We start from the raw sequence: 19,108 nt of genomic DNA on the forward strand, positions 1-19,108 counted from the left end.
ACAAACACACTAATCCCAAGAATTAATCACTGGGTATATGGAAAAAAGAGGAGAAACCAAGGGGTCAAGAACAGTTAAGACTGGATTCTACTACAAACTCAGCCACTCTGATTCTGTGGTACAAACCTTAGCCCTCTGAAGCATCCTTCTCTTCTATGAAATGAGAGGTTTTAAGTAGAACTTCTTCAGGTCTCTTAAAACTTCCAAACTAAGCTCTTTCCAGTGATGAGTCTGGAGATGTGCAGAAATGGCACCTTGCAGGGGGAAAGAAAAGGAAGAACAGGCCATCAGCCTTGGCCCTCGGGTGGCTGAAGAAGAAAATGTATTTGGTGTGTGCCACACCTTTGCATCGTTCGACACTTTTGTCCATGTCACCGATCTTTCAGGCAAGGAAACCATCTGCCGTGTAAGGTGAAGGCTGACTGAGATGAGTCCTCTCCATATGCTGCCATGTTGGCTGCCTAGGATGTAGCCCAGAGATGCAAGGAGCTGGGCATCACTGCCCTCCACATCAAACTCTGGGCCACAGGAGGAAATAGGACCAAGACTCCTGAACCAGGAGCCCAGTCAGCGCTCAGAGCCCTTGCCCGCTCAGGGATGAAGATTGGGCTGATTGAGAATGTTACCCCCATCCCCTCTGACAGCACCCGCAGGAAGAGGGGTATCCATGGCCACCATCGGTGAACAGGACTCCTCAAATTGTTGTTTTGTTAATAAATTGCCTTGATGTAAAAACAAAAACAAAACCTCTCAAACTAAAAGTGTTACATGCTGTGGGCTATGGCCCAGGCAATGACCGTGCCAGGATTTCTATCCTCATGAAGTTCTTATGGGTATTCACAAAGCTATTTAGTTACAAGCGTATTCATGACAGAATTGCATTTAATGGCAAAAAACAAGAACAGCAACAAAAAAACTTGTAAATAACCTATCCAATAATAAACTATGTTAAATAAACTATATAGTAGAGCCAGATCATAGAATAAGTATTTATTGTGCAAACCTGTTAAAAAAAAATTAACATCAAGTATATACCGCTGAGAATCCTTAAAATTATAGATTGGTAAAAACTTTGTTAAAAATACTATCAGTGAACATGGAGCACGCCACTCCTGTATGCAGCTGTTCCTTCCACGTGGGTCACTTTTCAAAAAACTGTAAACTGTTTTATTGAGGTATATTTGACATAAACTACAATATCTAAAGTACACATTTGCTAAGTTTTGACATATATAAACCCATAAAACCCATATGCCCATAAAACCAGAATAAAGATAACATATCCATCACTCCCCAGCGTTTCCTAGTGCCCCTTTGTAATCACTCCCTCCCACCACTCCTTGCTCTCACTCGCCTCCCCAAATCACCACTGATTTGCTGTCACTATAGATCAGTTTGCATTTTCTAGTTTTATATAAATGAAATCATACATTACATACTCTTTTTTGCCTGGCTTCTTTCACTCGGTATATTTATGTTGAGATTCACTTATGCTGCTTCATGTATTTATTTCTGAGTGGTATTCCATTGTATGGGTCATTTTGACTCCGAATTAGGAGTCTTCATTCCCAACCCAATTGCTTCAAGAAGAGAGGTTTCAGCAATGACATCTAACATTTCTTTTAACTTTACCATTTTCAAGGAATTAGGATATTCCAGGCCAGGCTTGATATTATCTCTTTTAGACACCGCTTGCTTTGCTTTGACTCTTTCAAAGCATTGCTTCATTTAAATTTTACCTAAATTTCATTCTGCAGCAAGTTAATAAACCTAACATTGTGGGGCTACTAGTACGTTCCTGGTGAGTTTTATCAGCTGGGTTCTATCAAGTGACATGAATGCTGATGTCATTAAATATGTCACTAAAATGTCACCTTACATTTGTCATTAAATGCAAAACAGTAATTAGTGTATGAATCCATTTTTGTTCTTAAATTACTTTAAAAGATGACACAAAGCTATATGTGAAAAATGATTATATCTGTATTACCATATACAGTAAACATTTTCTTTTTAAGGTCAAAGGAGAATCACACACACACACAAAAAGGTGATGGGATTTTACATAATCAGTATTTGCCAGACTGCCAAAGAACAGGGATATCCAGCTACTATTATTGTATAATAGCTTAATTCATAAGCCCTCACGTGTTCACCTAGAATGGGCTTCTTAGGAAAGATATCCCTCATGTCTCTGGAACCAAAGCCTAAATGTAAAATTGTAAACCTACTTTCATAAATATAAATGGAATTTGGAACCTTTTAGAGATAAAGTAGTTCCAAATACATCTTCCAAGTTTTTGGCCTTGTAATTTACACTGTCTTTAACTATAGTCTTTAATTATAAGTCTGTATAAAGCTTGGCTAGAGTAACAGTTTATTATTTACCAAACTCCCTTTCACTCATTAATCACAATATGTGTTACAACACAGTTGCAAAGTAGGTCAAAATACTCCTAAATACATTTCTGGCATTGGGTACTTATTACTCCCCTTTCTAATCTTTGAGAAAGCCTGTATTTAGTTCACTTAAGACACTTGCTAAAAATTCTAATTATCATTTAACGATAACACATCAGGTTTTCTCATAGGGAAATATAACGTCAAAACCCTAAGGCAGCCGTGAATATCATCTCTGTATTTTTAAGATCTGAAAATTCACTTCTTCCTAATGTTACCCAGATATGGTCAACGCAGCATACAAAAAAGAATTTTTGGAAATTCTCGGTGATCTTGCACAAAAGCTTAAAATAGAACGCAACGAAGGAACTACTTCATCTACATGTAAAACACAATCCAATATGCCTCACATTACTTCTTGTTAACCTGCAATAAGAAAATAATACTGCCCACGTGCCTTCCAACTTTTTTGAGTTCTGGCGAATGACAGGAACGAAAGCCAAGAGCGAAAACCACTAGAAAGCGCCCTTGGTCAGGCAGGCAAACTGTAGACACACAACGTGGAAGTTGAGACAAACCTAACTTATGAACGAAACCTAGGCCCCGAAAGAAGAGTGCCCGGCTTCGGACTCAACTGAGCCCAACTCTGGAAGCGTCTAGCTGGATCCGTGATCCAGTGAGTAGAAGCCTCTTCCACCCCAACACTACTCCCAGAAAAAGAACGGAGAAAAGCGGACAGCTACTAGGGCGACTTGGACCTACACCCCGTGACCTGGTTCCTCACTCAGTTCAGTCGCTCAGTCGTGTCCGACTTTTTGTAACCCCGTGGACTGCAGCACGCCAAGCCTCCCTGTCCATCACCAACTCCCGGAGTTTACTCAAACTCATGTCTATTGAGTCGGTGATGCCATCCAACCATTTCATCCTCCGTCGTCCCCTTCTCCTCCCGCCTTCAATCTTTCCCAGCATCAGGGTCTTTTCATATGAGTCAGTTCTTCGCATCAGGGGGCCTAAGTATTGGAGTTTCAGCATCAGTCCTTCCAATGAATATTCAGGACTGATATCCTTTAGGATGGACTGGTTGGCTCTCCTTGCAGTCCAAGGGACTCTCAATCAAGAGTCTTCTCCAACACCACAGTTCAAAAGCATCAGTGCTTCGGCGCTCAGCTTTCTTCAGAGTCCAACTTTCACATCCTAGCTCTTCACCCTCTTGCAAGCCCCGCTCCCCCACCTCCCCGGCCCGCCGCAGCCCCCAGGCTTCCTCAAGAGCCCCTCCCCTGAACCCATTCAAAGCGCCACGTCTCCTAGCTCCTGGCCACCAGCCATTCCGCAGAGGCTTCCCCCAGTGAACCCCTCCCAACCTCCCGCCCAGATCACCGGTCCCCAGTGCTCGGCGTGCCTCCGGCAAACGCCGAAAAACGTCCCCGCCGACCGCCTCAGCCGCGCGCTCCCTCCAACGGCCTCCGCCCCGCCCGGCCTCGCCGCGCCCACGTGACACCCACGCCCCACCCATCGGCGCCCACGTGACCCGCGGCCCCGCTCCGCCCTCCCGTCGCCTCCCGCTGCGTGGATCGCGGCCGGAGCCGCCATTGTTCCGCCGAGGGAGGACGGCGGGGGCCCGGCACTGGCGCGGAGACGCCGCTTAGCGGCCGCCACTGGAGACACTCCCTCCCGCCGCCCCCCTCCTTCTGGCGGCGGCGGAGTGAGGCTCTGACGAGGGGGGAGCCGGGGGAGCACCCCCCCGTCCTCTTGGCAGCGGCAGCGGCCGATCCCCGGCTCCGGCGCGAGGGGCGGCCGCAATGCGCTCGGCCTGAGGCGGTCGGGCCCCGGCGCGTCCTCGCTTCCCTCGACTGTTCCACGGCGTCTCAGCGGCCCGGCGTCATCCTGTGAGTCCCCCCGCTCCCCCTGACGGGGAGGGAAGATGGCTACACGGAGCTGGCTGGACGAGCTGGCCCAGGAGGCCGAGGACGGTTCGGCCCGGCTGCAGGAAATGCTCTCGGTCGGCCTGGGCTTTCTGCGCACCGAGCTGGGCCTCGACCTGGGGCTGGAGCCGAAGCGGTACCCGGGCTGGGTAATCCTGGTGGGCACGGGCGCGCTCGGGCTGCTGCTGCTCTTCCTGCTCGGCTACGGCTGGGCCGCGGCTTGCGCCGGCGCCCGCAAGAAGCGGAGGAACCCGCCCCGCAAGCGGGAGGAGGCGGCGGCGGCCGCGCCGGCCCCGGCCGCTGACGACCAAGGCGTGCTGAAGAATTTCAGGAGCGAGGAGCAAAAGAAGAAGAACCGGAAGAAATTGCCGGAGAAGCCCAAAGTGAGTAGGGGAGGAGCGGCGGGGTGGTCGGTGGGTGGGGAGCCCCTCACCCCCGTCGAGCGATCGAGAGGCCAAACCCCAGCCGCCCCCGCCGGGAATTCGGCATAGGGGACCGAGGGAGCATAGTCGAGAGCCGGGATGCAGCCTCCCAGGCGGAGGCGGCGATCGGTGGGCACGTTTCTTGGGGAATGGTGGAAACTCAGGAAGTATAGGACCCGGTGGGGCAGATCGATTTGGAGGAAGGAAGTTAGACTGTTTGAGGGGTACGTTTAAGTAAAAGCCGCCAGGAGGTCGAGACAGTTTGGGGACCCTTGACCGCCGGAATGACATGCCAAGCCGCTGCACACACACCACCCCCCACCCCGAGGCCTACTAGGGTTAGGCTGCCTGTGTGTGCGGAGGCCGACGGGACCTTAGGGTGGCGTTGGGAAGTTGTGGCAAGACTGCTCCTGGAAGTCAAGAGCCTGCGTGCTCAGGTCCCGCCGAGGTGGGAGGCAGTGGAGGAGATAACGGTGACCTAAAAACTCTGGGGCTTACTCGAAGATTAAAGGTACCCAGGTCTGGACGCGCTTCCATTTTAGTTAGGGCTCTAGAAGGGAAATGGTTGCCCACTCTGCTTCTGGTGCATGTGGCCCCTGGAGGCCGGAACAGGAGCCCGGCAAGAGGGAGTCTGTCTTCTAACGTACTTTGGGGTACACGGCCCTCTGAGAGGGCGCCAAGGCAACTTCAGCGGAGCGGTGTGGGAGGTTTTGAAATAGGGTAAAAAGGATGACAGAGCAGAATGGTGCCGGGCTGAGAAGAGGGATCAGGCGCCCATTTACCGGACCACGTGTGGAAAGGCAGAGAGCATCACCACCGTCTTATCGTGCCTTCGCCTTTTATTTCTGCAGCCTTGATTGCCATGTCCCCATGGTTCTCCCATTAGAACTTTCATGGTTTTATTTTACTTCTTTAAAAATAGCGTATAGTTGACCAGAGTATGGTGGGTGTGCAAAATTGGAAACAACTCCTAATCTATTTTTGTAACCACTGGTTTTAGCTCCTCACCTTTTCAGCACAATAAGGTTCTATGAGAAATGCCCTCGGGTTTTTGCTGGACAGTGAGCGGTATGTACGTGAAAGTTAGTCGTGAAAACTAATATAGGAGACAGATTCAAAAGTAATTCTAATATCTTGTGGACTGACATGTGCTGTAGAGGTGTGAACAGTGTAAATGAGGTTTAGAGAGTGGAAGGGATTTGGAGGAATTTAGCAAAGTTATGGAGGAAGTCAGATTTGAATTCAAGCTAAAGTTATGAGAGTATGGTTGGTAACAGTACAAAGGATGACACTGTATTAAAGCTGTGACAAGTCACAATTACTGCATTATTAGGTCTAGATTAGACCTGCTGGTTAACAGGGTGCAAGATACGTACAAGAACTAGAAACGGATACAACTTTGTTAGTATGACTACTGCCTTAGGTTAGGAGAAGAGAAAATAGAATTGATTTGGAAGCTCTTATATTTAAATTTGTAAAGAGTATCAAGGTTTACCAGAAAGTAATGTTATGGTGGAAACCTGGCTCCAAGGTAGAAAAGAAGGTGATCTTGAAAAAACTCCATTCATTCATAAGCCTAGGACCAGTGTGGATGAAACAGGTTGTGAAAATTTCAAAGCCCTGTTTGCGCCTCTCGAATTTCAGACAGACTTGGGTCAACAGACAGGTGCTAATAAGAGCCCATTCGAAGTGCATCACAATACTTAGATGACCCATCTGAAGAAGGAACACAGACAGGCTCCTGTGGAACTTGTGTGATGAAAAATACTCCTCAAACTTAGTATTTGTGCTAGGGGGAATGAATAAATAAATCCAGTATTAGCTTTGGAGAATAGAGAATGGGAAGGTTGACAGGGTGGTTGAGTGTTAATTGCAAAAGCAAATATGTTTGCCAACCTAACAGTAAAGATGTGTTGGAGAAGTTTATCAACATTTACAAAACTGCTTTCAAAAGTTTTGACCACAACCTAGAGAAAACATTTTACAATACCCCCCACACACTAGTCTATTTTTCTTTAATGATATTTGTGACTTACTAAATTAGTTTCACATTTGATTTGAGGGGTGACCCACAGAAAAACACTGCTTTATAGAGTTAAGAAATCCAAGCTTCCATTTAGTTAGTTATTAGTTGGTTAGTATTCATATGCTTCAGCACTTTGCTAAGTTTCTGTTTGGGGAAAAGCAGGATACTGCTTGCAAATTGAAGGCAGTAAAAAAGGAACACCATATTCTTGGGTCTTACAGTGAAAGGGATACAAAAGCAAAAGCTCAGTGTTCCCCAGGGAACTTCTTTTCCAGTTGTGGAAAAAAGATAACAGAAACTTAACAGTGCAACCTTAGTGAGGGTCCAGGTAGCCAGGAAAAACCTTTCATGGAATTTGACTTTGAAATGGGGAGGAAATGGATATTGGGAAAGGCTGAAGAAATAGCAAAGGCTTGAGGGTAGAAGACTTAACTCTGTTGGCCTGGCAGGAACTGGAACTCTAAACTTAAGTGAGGCATTTAACCTTGCTTCCATTAGCTTATCTTATTTATAAATGGAAGATCTTACTTGAGGTAAAACACTGCAGCATTCCTCAGACTATTCACCCTAACTACTTGCAGTAGTTACTTTGAATGCTTGTTAAATCGTGTAGATTCCTGAGTCCAACTACAGATGTAAATTCAGAGTCTGTGGAGCTAGGTCCAGGGAATCTGCTTTTTTAATAAGCTCCCTTGCCTATTTGAAAATCATTGACTGCAGTAGTGCCATAAGATTCAAAGTGTAAGAGAGATTTCTAGGTGCAGTCATGTTAATCTTATAATCTATCTTTTATTACTACATCATTCTGATAAACATTTTGGATATACTTAATTCTGATTCAAGTGGATTCAGGAATGTCAACTACAGTTTTTTTGAAAGGACATTCTGAATTTATTTTTGTCCTTTTTAAGTTTTCTCTTAAATCATTCCAGATTTCACAACTCAGATTTTCAGTTTGTTTCTAGTTGCCTGTTTTTATGTATAGAGTAGATGTCATTTAGCTTTTTAAAATCTCTTCATAAGCTTTTTTTTTTTTTTAATTCTTGTATTGGTTTGCTTTTTATCCCCTAATACCTTGCCATAGGTTTTTGTGTTCATTCCCCTGTTAAAAGTCAAGGGGGTGACACTTTTCACTGGACTTATCACTTATCACTGTTTTCTTACATATGTTTTTCTTGACACCTCGTTCATCATGAGTATTAAGTAGACACTCAGTAAATATTTTTTCTTTTTTTTTTTTTTTTTTAGCCCCACCGCCCCCAATATTTTTTTCTTGACTTAACCTGTATAGTGATTTAGATGGATGTAAACAGCAACCCACTCCAGTATTCTTGCCTGGAAAATACCATGGACAGAGGAGCCTGGTGGGCTATAGTCCATGGAGTCCCAAAGGTTTGGACACGACTTGGCAACTGAACAACATCTCAAATAGCTGGTCTTTAGCAGTTACTGCTTTGTGTTTCAGCTGGAAGCAGGTAACCAAGATCATCATCAAAGAAAATGCATTTTTCATAAAGATTTTCCATAGTACAATTGTTAATATCTATAAGCTCAATAGTGTTTTGTTTGCTACTGTATAACTTGCATAGTGGTTGGCACTTGATAAGTAGTTATTGAATGTTAATGCAGTAAAATGTCCGCCAATGTATGTATGCAGCTTGCTTCTATTTTTTATGCCTAGAAGACATCCATGTGAGCCACCTTTTTATTTTTACAGTGAAAAATGGCTGTGTTTGCCTCATCTGGTATAAATTTTGTAAGGTCCATCTGTCTACAGCCAGTAAATCATTCTAATAGTAAGCTGTGTCTTTTGTAGGAGTTACTTCTTTTCCAGTTTCACTGCCACTGCCCTACTTTCAGACTTTATTACCTTTTGCTTAGGCGATCCTAACAGCATCCTAACTGGTTTTCCTGCTTCCAGTCCTTTTGTTGCCAATCCTTTCTACCCACTCATGCCAGTTAAATCTTTTAAAGTGTTAGTCACTCAGTCATGTCTGACTCTTGGCGATCCTGTGGACTGTAGCCCACCAGACTCCTCAGTCCGTGGAATTCTACAAGCAAGAATACTGGAGTGGGTAGCCATTCCCTTCTCCAGGGATTCTTTCCAACCCAGGAGTCAAACCTGCATCACTTATGTCTCTTGCACTGGCAGGTGAATTCTTCACCACTAGCACCACCTAGGAAGCCCAACTCTAATCATGTAACTTTCGAGTTCACATCCTTTCAGTAATTCCCCAACACTTGTTGAATGAAATTCAGTGGCATGGCTCTCAAGCCTTTTCATAATCTAATCCCGTCTTAGATTTTATCTCTCATACCTGGAGAAGGAAATGGCAACCCACTCCAGTATTCTTGCCTGAAAAATTCCATGGACAAAGAAACCTGGCGGGCTACAGTCCATAGGGTCATAAGAGTCAGCCACAGCTGAGCTCATCAGCACATTACCCATAAGACATTACCATTGGCTAGATGTCAGTGTCTCTCTATTCATATTACCCTCTTCTGTTCATATGATTTCTTCTAAAAGGCCTCCTTTTTCTGTGTCTCTGCCAATTTCTACCTATCCTTAAATGGCCCAGCTACATTGCTACCTCTACTATAAAGCTTTTCTCTAGCTCCCCAGTTAGAGTTAGTTTCTCTTTCATACACCTATATTGAGAGCTAAAACAGAGCATTGCCTGGGAATGTGCTTGTGGAATGACTCAAATTTTTTCATAACTCTATGCATGTCCAAGAATGACAAGTATTGATTTGGGGGTTAGAAATAACTTTTAGCTAGTAGGCGGATTTGTGGATATGAAATCTCCAGATAATGGCAATCAGCTGTTTGTTTGTATCTGTAACTGAACTAATGGGTTTCCCTGGTGTGATGCACTGGTAAAGAATCCGACTACCCATGCAGGAGATGAAGGTTCAATCCCTGGGTCGAGAAGATCCCCTGGAGAAGAAATGGCAACCTGCTCCAGTGTTCTTGCCTGGAAAACCCCATGGACAGAGGAGCCTGGTGGGCTACAAACCATGGAGTCACGAAAGAGTTGGATGTGACTGACTGACTAAAACAACAGCACTGACTGGACTGTCCCTCCTGCCTCCAGAACCTCATGTCTAGATGTATACTTAATTTCTTCAGTAGGAAACCTGATGTTTATCTCAAAAACTTGTAACATCTCCAGCACAGCACTCATAATACCCTGCCTTCTCCCAGTTGTCCCCATTTCTGTAAATGGTAAATGACTCTGCCTTTCCTTCAGTTATTCAGGCAAAAAATCTAAGAATCATTCTTGATTCTTCCCTATTCCTTATGTCTTCATCTTGTTCACCTCGTATCTGATCCTTCAGCAGGTGCCATCATTTTTATCTCCAAAATATATATTTAGTCCAGCTACTCTCATTCTGTTTCCACTGTAACTCACTCACACAGCAGTAGCTTCTGTCGGCTGCCTCCAGTCATTTCTCAACACCCTAGTAACGAGGCTTTTTAAAAGCAAATCGCCATCTTGTCTAAAACCAATATTTTAGTAATTTTTGCATTTAAAATCTAAACTTTTTTCCTGTACGGCTCAGCAGCTGCTTTTCTTTCTAAGCTCACTTGAGTCAGCTTCCTCTCATTTGCTACCTTCACTTACAGTAATCCTTTGCACTTCCTCAGGCTCTTTCACAACCCAGTGCTGCAAACTTGACCCACTGTTCTAATCAGCCTTTAGATCTAACTTTGAAACTCACCCTCCTAGAAAATACTTTCCTAACCACCCTATTTGAAATAGGCATCCCCTTCTATTTTCTGTCTCAGTCTTTTGTATGTGTTTCCTTTATTATAGTTTGTAAATTGTTTATTAACTTCTCCATTTACTTTTGCTCCGGGTTTTCTTTTCTCTCCTCTAGATTATAAGCGATGCTATCAGATGGCAAACAGTGACTGGCGTATTAGAGCCTTTGGTAACTATTTGTTAAATTAAATGATGAATGATCTAAAATGATATCTTGCTGTTCAGCTGGATGGTCTAATTTGTTACTGAGATAAATAAATTTGTCTTTTAAGATACTCTCAGTAGGATTATGTCTTTTATTCATAGGTAGTGGTTTTGCCATATTATCTCAGGTATTACTAAAGTGACATGTCATCTAGAGGATTTTCTTTTTCCCTTTAAGTTGCTAATGTTTTAAGCCTTGAATACTCATTTAATTTAAAAATCTTGAGTGATAGTAAAACAAATATCCCTGATTTTACGGAAAAAAAAAAAAAAAGGAATCTTGAGATTCAGAGAGATTGACTTACTCAAGGTCATAGAGCAAAGGCATTTCAAAGGCAAAACAATATCCTGATTTCTAGCTTTAGAACTCACTGTTATTTCCATTATACCACTCTGGTTTTGATAGCATGTTCCAGGATATTACACTGCATTCAGAGAACAAATCTAATTTTCTCAGTGAGTTACAACCTTATTGCTTTTAAATTTTACTTTTAAAAACCAGAAGTTTTTGCTGAAAATTATAATGACCTTTACAGCAGCTCCAGAGTTTTGGCTTCATTTGTTTGGTCATATGACAGGACTTTTTCATCCTGTCATTTTCTTCTGCCAGAGGCACCGCAGAGAAGACCTTTAATAGTTCTGACAGAAAAGACCTTTAACAGTTGTGTTCATCTCAGATACCAAGAGCAGCAGTAAACTCTCTGAGCTCTTGTTTTTGTTGCACTTCAGCATTATTGGGTAATGTACTACTTTTCAAGGTTATGAAAGTCTTGAAAGCATTTTAAAATTATTAGTAGTAGTATTCAAATAAAATCAAGAGATCTATGTGAGGAGTTGGTGTTGCTTGACCAGTTTTTTTTGTTGTTTGGGTGGAGGGGGGCTGGTAGTTAATTTGTATTTGTTTGGTTTAGTTTTTTTGGTCACACTATGCAGCTTGTGGGATCTTAGTTGCCCAACCAGGGATTGAACCTGGGCCCTTGGCAGTGAAAACATGGAGTCCTAACCCCTGGCTTGCCAGATATTTCCTTACTAGTTTTTTGCTCTATTTTCTCTCCAACTATGCTAGTAGTTTGGAGAGAAACTACTCTCAGATCATCTCAGAAACTACTTTCTCAGATCCATCTGAGAAAGAACTACATGGATATGTGTCCACTGACTGTATCACCTGTAATCCTTATCTCAGTACCCATCTGATATAAAACCGTAAAAACCAATGCTGTGTTTAGTGTTTCAAAAATTATCTTTAGCATAACTTGGCCATGTGATTGGTATTGAGTATCATCTATAACAGTAGTCCTGAGCATCCTTGCTCTTTCAAAGTCAACAAAGAGATGTTTTAGAATCCCTGAAGAGGGTTTAGTTTTGTCTAGCTGTTCAGAAGGCACAAGGATCTTTGTGTGCTCCTGTATTCAACTCTGCAGCCCCATGGACTGTAGCCCGCCAGGCTCCTCTGTCCATGGGATTTGTGAAGTGGGTTGCAGTTATCTTCCAGGGGATCTTCCTGACCCAGGGACAGAACCACATCTCTTGGTTTCCTGCATTGGTAGGCACATCCTTAACGTCTGAAACACCTGGGAAGCCTGTGCAAGTATCTTTATCCTAAAGGAAATACCTCAGGATATATAGCAAGATTTTTGCAAATTTGATTTTTAGGCCATATTTATAAGATTATTCTCCTAGCTTTTAAGAGTTAAAAACTGAGGTTGAATTTAAAAGCAAGTTGATAAATTACTGTGAGTGAAGCTGTGTACTGTAATGTTTAGCTTATGTAATTGATAGTGCACAGCATTTGACAGAAAGAAGCACACAGTTTGTGTTTTTAAATAAATGACAAGAAATTGTTCTACCTTAAATATGTATCAGCACTCTTCCTAACTAAAACTAAGAAACTGACCAAGACTAAGTCTTGTCCACTGAATGAAATAATGCATGTGATTGGCACATGGCAAATGTTGTTGTTGTTCAGTCACTCAGTCGTGTCCGACTCTTTGCGACCCCATGAACTGCAGCAGGCCAGGCTTCCCTGTCCATCACCATCTCCCGGAATTTGCTCAAACCCATGTCCATTGAGTCGGTGATGCCATCCAGCCATCTCATCCTCTGTCGTCCCTTCTCCCGCCTTCAATCTTTCCCAGCATCAGGGTCTTTTCCAAGGAGTCAGTTCTTCCCATCAGGTGGCCAAAGAATTGGAGCTTTAGCTTCAGCCTCAGTCCTTCCAATGAATATTCAGGATTTATTTCCTTTAGAATTGATTGGTTTGATCTCCTTGCAGTCCAGGGGACACTTGAGAGTCTTCTCCAACATCACAGTTCAAAAGTATCGATTCTTCTACCCTCGGCCTTCTTTATGGTCCAACTCTCACATCCATACATGACTACTAGAAAAACCATAGCTTTGACTATACAGACCTTTGTCGGCAGAGTAATGTCTCTGCTTTTTAATATGCTGTCTAGGTTTGTCATAGCTTTTCTTCCAAGGAGCAAACGTCTTTAGATTTCATGGCTGCAGTCACCATCTGCAGTGATTTTGGAACCCCCAAAAATAATGTCTGTCACTGTTTCCATTGTTTCCCCATCTATTTGCCATGAAGTGATGGGACATGGCAAATACTTGAAGTTTCTAGATCTGTCAGCTAAAGATGTTATCTGTTGAATTTCCATGATGTCTTGCTTTTTTTTTAATCATGGACATACTTTGTAGACTTGTGCTTCCCAGTATGCAAAGTATAATTTCTTGCTAAGCAAATTGAGGCTGCAGCGAAGTAGTAACTTGTCCAGGGTGATAGACATTGGGGATTCAACCATGATCTCAGCTTGCTTTCAAAACACATACTGTTCTCCTTTTAGAGGCCAGGGTTGGGGAGGTGGGGAGCCAGGGCAGTTTTTTCTGAGCTATACCTGTCTTCCTTTGCTGGGGTCTAAGCTTCGTGAGGACAGGGATTGTGCCGCACTTGTCTTGTTTCAAGGCTTTAAGAGCCCTGCTTATTACTCTACTGGGGTCATTTACCGGATACTGAGTGAATGAACACGAGTAAATATTGTGTAATCTTTTTTAGAATACAGACTATAAGCAGCTTTTTAAGAAAAAAGATAGTACGACATGTCTCTCGAGCAAGCCTGGACTATTTCTAGCCTATGAGAGGCTATATTTACTCATCATTTGTATTCTGTTAACTTCCCAAAAGAATTTGTGTCTGCAGCATTGGGCCCGTTGGATACATGTACAGTTTTTTAAGGCTCTTGACCACCAGGACTTAACATTCATTTTGAGCTTGCTAATACGAAAAAAGACTTGAATGCTGGAACATAGGGTGAGGATATAGGCCTTCATAGCTTTGGAGAGGAAAGGATATTGAAGGAAAGAAACTGTTTCTTGAATATGGAAAGTATGTTTTCACATGTTCTCTCATTTACTTTAACAAGAAACCTATACAAGACAAATTACATATTTTCTTCATATTTATAGATGATGAAGTTGAGGATTAAGTCAAGGAAAATGTTTAAAATCACGGTGATTATATATAGAAGTTGGACCTTAATCCCAGGTTGTCTGCGCCAAACCCCATAGACTTTTCATATTTCACTTTTTTTGGTAGTTAGTAGACTGCCCTTTTAGTTTTAAGACTTAAGAAGTTTCCAAGAAATTTGAAGTCATGGGTTTTACATTTTGTGGCTAAAAATAAAAATTTACATAATTAAGTGAAAATAGGAGTGTAAAATGTTAAACCTTATATATGCTTACTGTCGCTTTAGATTCTTTTTAAAAAATATTTATGTATATATTTAGCTGCATCAGATCTTTGTTGGGTCATGTGGGATCTTTTGTTGCTGAGCATGGGCTGTAGTTGCGGCACACAGGCGCTCTAGTTCCAGCACAAGGACTCAGTTGTTTAGTGGCACATGGGAGCTTAGTTTCCTGACCAGGGACTGAAACCAAGTCCCCTGCATTACAAGACGGATTCTTAACCATTGAACCACCAGGGAAGTCCCAGCTATAGGTTTTTTTGAAATTTAGAATTAGAATTTTAGAAATTTAGAATTTAAATTTAACCAATATGTAAAGGTCACTCAAATGGAGTAGAAGTCTGTTATTAAGTATACCTCCTTATTCTGAACTTTAAGACTCCCAGAGGGCAGATTTCTTTCATATGTCCGTGTCCCTGAGGCCCCTAGCCCAGTGCCTTGTACTAAAAAGTACTTAGTGTGTAAAGAATTGTATGAAATTAATAAATTGGAAACTAACATGAAGAACTTTATTTCCTTGAAATCATAGTTATTAAATAAGATTCCTGCTGTGTGGCCCCCTCCTCCCTTTTATTTTCATGATTGTCAGCTGGGTGTTTTCTCTCTGCATTATCACCCTCCCAAGACACACACACACACACACACACACACAAACACATTCTTTTGCAAATGTATTTTTAAGAAAGATCTGGACTGGGAGTTGAGGAAATGTATTAATATTAAGGTTGACATGGCATTGTCTACAAGTTTATCCACATAAGAAATTTTATTTTTCTGTTACTGGTTGATTTTCACCAAATTTGAAGGATATTTTGGAGTGGTCTAATTTAAAGTATAGGTTGCATGCTATATATAAAATTAACTTTGATTGGCCCTAGAGGGAAACACCTCAAAATTTTCCAGAGAATTTTAAACTGGGGCATAGAGAGAAGCTCATATAATTCGAATTTGTAGAAGCGACATATATTAAGGCTCCATGACCAGAGAAAATACTTTGATGTAAAACTGAGCGTGGAAGTAATATTGGATTCGAAGTGTTAGTTTGTGATTAGTTCTTTTCATGTGAGCAAATCTACATAATACATTTTTATTTGTTGTTGTTGAGTCCCTAAGTCGTGTCCATCTCTTTTGTGACCCCATGGACTGTAGCCCACCAGGCTCCTCTCTCCATGGAATTTCCCAGGCAAGAAGACGAGTGGATTGCCATTTCCTTCTCCAGGGAATCTTCCTGACCCAGGATCAAACCTGTCTTCTGCATTGGCAGGTGGATTCTTGATCACTGAGCCACTAGGGAAGCCTTCATGCTTCCATTTAGGGATTTACTAATTTAAATGTGGTTAATGCTTTTCTGGATTACTGTGATGGGGTGGTCAGCCACCCAGAGCCAGACATTCTGGACAGCTAAGTCAAGTGGGCATTAAGCACTGCTGTTAATAAAGCTAGTGGATGTGACAGAATTCCAGTAGAACCCTAGAGGATGATGCCATCAAGGTGTTGCCTTCAATATGTCAACAAATCTGGAAGACCCAGCAGTGGCTGCAGGACAAGAAAAGGTCAATCCTCATCCCAATTCCAAAGAAGAGTAGTGCTAAAGAATGTGCTAGCCATCGGACAATTACACTCGTCTCCCAAACTAGTCAGGTCATGCTTAAAAGCTTGCATACTAGGCTCAGCATTATGCCATCCAAGAACCTCCAGATGTCCAAGCTCAGTTTAGAAAAGGAAGACAAACCAGAGATCCAGTTGCTAACATTCACTGGATTATAGAGAAAACAAGGGAATTCCAGAAAAACATCTACCTCTTCCAGAAAAACATTGACTACACCAAAGCCTTTGACTGTGTGGATCATAATAAACTGTGAAAAGCTCTTAAAGAGATGGGAATACCAGACCATCTTACTTGTCTCCTGAGAAACCTGTATGTGGGTCAAGAAGCAACGGTTAGAACCCTGTATGGAACAACTGATTGGTCAAGATTGAGAAAGGAGTACCACCCGGCTGTCTGCTGTCACCCTGTTAGTTTAACCTATACGCTGAGCACATCATGAGAAATGCCAGGCTGAATGAGTTACAAGCTGGAATCAAGACAGACGGGAGACACATCAACAACCTCATATATGCAGATGGTACCACTCTAATGGCAGAAAGCAAAGAGGAACTAAAGAGCCTCTTGATGAGGGTGAATGAGGTGAGTGAAAGAGCCGGCTTAAAACTAATTATTAAAACTAAGATCATGGCATTTGACCCCATTACTTCATGGCAAATAGAAGGGGGAAAGGTGGAAGTAGTGACAGATTTCCTTTCCTTGGGCTCTAAAATCACTGTGGATGGTGACTGCAGCCATGAAATTAGAAGATGTTTGCTTCTTGGCAGGAAAGCTATGGCAAACCTAGACAGTGTGTTGAAAAGCAGAGACATTACTCTGCTGACAAAGGTCAGTATAGTCAAGGCTATAGTCTTCCCAGCGGTCATGTACAGTTGTGACAGCTGGACCATAAAGAAGGCAGAGCGCCAAAGAATTGATGTCCTGTGGTGTTGGCAGAGGCTCCTGAGAGTCCCTTGGACAGCAGGAAGATCAAACCAGTCAGTCTTATGGGAAATCAACCCTGAATACTCATTGGAAGGACTGGTGCTGAATTTGAAATTCCAGTATTTTGGTCATCTGATGTGAATAGCTAATTCATTGGAAAAGTCCCTGATGCTAGCAGAGATTCAGGGCAGGAGAAGAAGGCGTCAGAGAATGAGATGGCTGGATGGCATCACTGATACATTGGACATAAACTTGGGCAAACTTTGGGAGATGGTGAGGAACAGAGAGGGCTGGCGTGCTGCAGTCCATGGGGTCACAAACACGACTGGGCAGCTGAACAACAACAGTGCTTTTCCAGGACAAGGCCTTCTTGACCAGTGGTAGCAGAATACAAGACCAGATTAGTGCTATTGGTGGTGGGTAGGAGAGGCACAACCACAATAGTGTATCCTTTCTTCCTGCTGTTGACTTTTTCTTTAGGATAGTAGGCTTTTTATCAGTGTTTCATGATATCAGGCATTTGCAGGAAGTTGTTGATGACTTATGGAGTCCCAATAATTATGAGACCTATATAAAGCCCAAGAGATAGTGAAAAATTGGGAAATCCGCATAGACCAAGGGAACAGCTGCAGTTCTAGCCGCTACACAAGTCGATGTTGCAGAGAAGGAAGGAAAATCAGCAGGGATTGAAGCGTGGGACCACCTTTGGCTTGCTGATCATTGGAAGCCTATGAAATAGAAACTGAGTGTTCCTGACGACTGATTGAGGACTTCTGACTGTTCAAAAGAAGAGATGGTTTCATCTTTGATTTGGGTGGCTCTGTCAGCATATTGCAGTTGTCTCAAAGGAATTTCCTTCAACTTTTTGGTGGTTTTTTAATAGTTTTTAACCACTTAATTTCACCTTTTTACAGTTAGTATATAAATTGTTATTGCTTAGTCCCTAAGTCATGTCTTGCTCTTTTTGCAACCCCATGGACTTGTTGCCTGCCAGGCTCCTCTGTCCATGGGATTTCCCAGGCAAGAATACTGGAGTGGATTGCCATTTCCTTCTTCAGGGGATCTTCCCAACCCAGGGATTGAACCTGTCTCCTGCATTGGCAGGTGGGTTCTTTACCACTGAGTCACCAAGGAGGCCCAGTATATAAAATGACTCAGTTTAGTTATTTACATGAGTAAAATGGAAGTATTTATAAGTGACTATGATAGTTTCCTGAAAGGATTAGTTAAATGAAGCTTCACATATATGAGGCTTGCGAGCTGCCAAGTAAAGAGATGGGGAACTGTGTGGACTTGAAGCTGTGAGACTGTTCAGGTGGATTAAAGCTTACATAGAAAGGTGAGAATGACCCCAGAAAACCTGAAAAAATAAGTTTGGCTAGACGAGAGGATGGTCTGAAATAAATGGCATGTGAGAATTGACAGGTAAGGTGGTGATATTGAAAAGTATTGATAGAATTAAATAAAAGTGTTGTATTCCTGATGTGGATATGGCTATAAGTCCAAGTCCCTTTCTAGGGTTTCTGACCATTCTTTGTGCACTGTCTCCTCCACCCCACCTCATCCCTGCCCCCCAGTATACATAAACAGAAATGAGAAGGATAGCATTAAAGGAGCGGAGCGGCACAGAAGAAAGAAAACCAAACCAAGAGTAAGGACACCTGGTTTCAGCATTAGCCGTCTGCCTTTAACAAGTTGTTCAAAACTCAGCAGATTAAATTTGGATTAACTAGGAATTTAATCAAGTAAAAGACAGCTTTTGTTTTGATTTTTCTGCTGTAAATCTTGTCTCTTTTTTCCAACTGCATATCCCTGATAATTTAGCACAAATGTAGGTAATGTCACATTAGAAAACTTTTGCACATTCATATTGTTTTCTTGACTATAGCTCTGCTATAATAAGTAATTGATGAAAGTTTGTTCTGCAAGAACTGGGAATAAAGCAATTGAAACTAGTATATTGATTATTAACTTACTGTGTTGAATATGAGAAGAATGGGCAAGTGAAAAGAAGTAATAAGATCTAGAAAGAAGAGAGAATACAGATTCCTGGTCCTTTTCTTCAGAGCCCTGAATCTAAGTATATTTCTGGCG

At 42.5% G+C, this 19,108-nt stretch overlaps 1 protein-coding gene, 1 long non-coding RNA gene and 1 pseudogene across 6 annotated transcripts in view; all 3 read left to right on the top strand.

Moving 5' to 3' along the window:
• The first annotated feature begins 247 nt into the window (after nt 1-247).
• Nucleotides 248-684, top strand: LOC123329535 (annotated as a pseudogene).
• A 3,267-nt stretch (nt 685-3,951) lies between these two features.
• MTDH (metadherin) overlaps nt 3,952-19,108 on the top strand; it is a 54,569-nt gene continuing 39,412 nt past the window's right edge. For 2 of the 5 annotated variants that reach the window (XM_025265062.3, XM_025265064.3), the window contains exon 1: nt 3,952-4,705. In XM_025265062.3, coding sequence (XP_025120847.3) covers nt 4,322-4,705 — 384 coding nt within the window. In that variant the 5' untranslated portion in view covers nt 3,952-4,321. The remainder of the gene's footprint in view (nt 4,706-19,108) is intronic. The other 3 variants (XM_025265065.3, XM_025265066.3, XM_025265063.3) reach the window with 2 other exon arrangements.
• Nucleotides 4,719-10,813, top strand: LOC123329432. Its single transcript, XR_006544846.2, has 2 exons — nt 4,719-8,245; nt 9,673-10,813. It is a non-coding gene; the product is annotated as an uncharacterized LOC123329432 (long non-coding RNA).

The sequence above is a fragment of the Bubalus bubalis genome, chromosome 15, assembly GCF_019923935.1.
Source record: "Bubalus bubalis isolate 160015118507 breed Murrah chromosome 15, NDDB_SH_1, whole genome shotgun sequence".
NCBI lineage: Eukaryota > Metazoa > Chordata > Mammalia > Artiodactyla > Bovidae > Bubalus > Bubalus bubalis.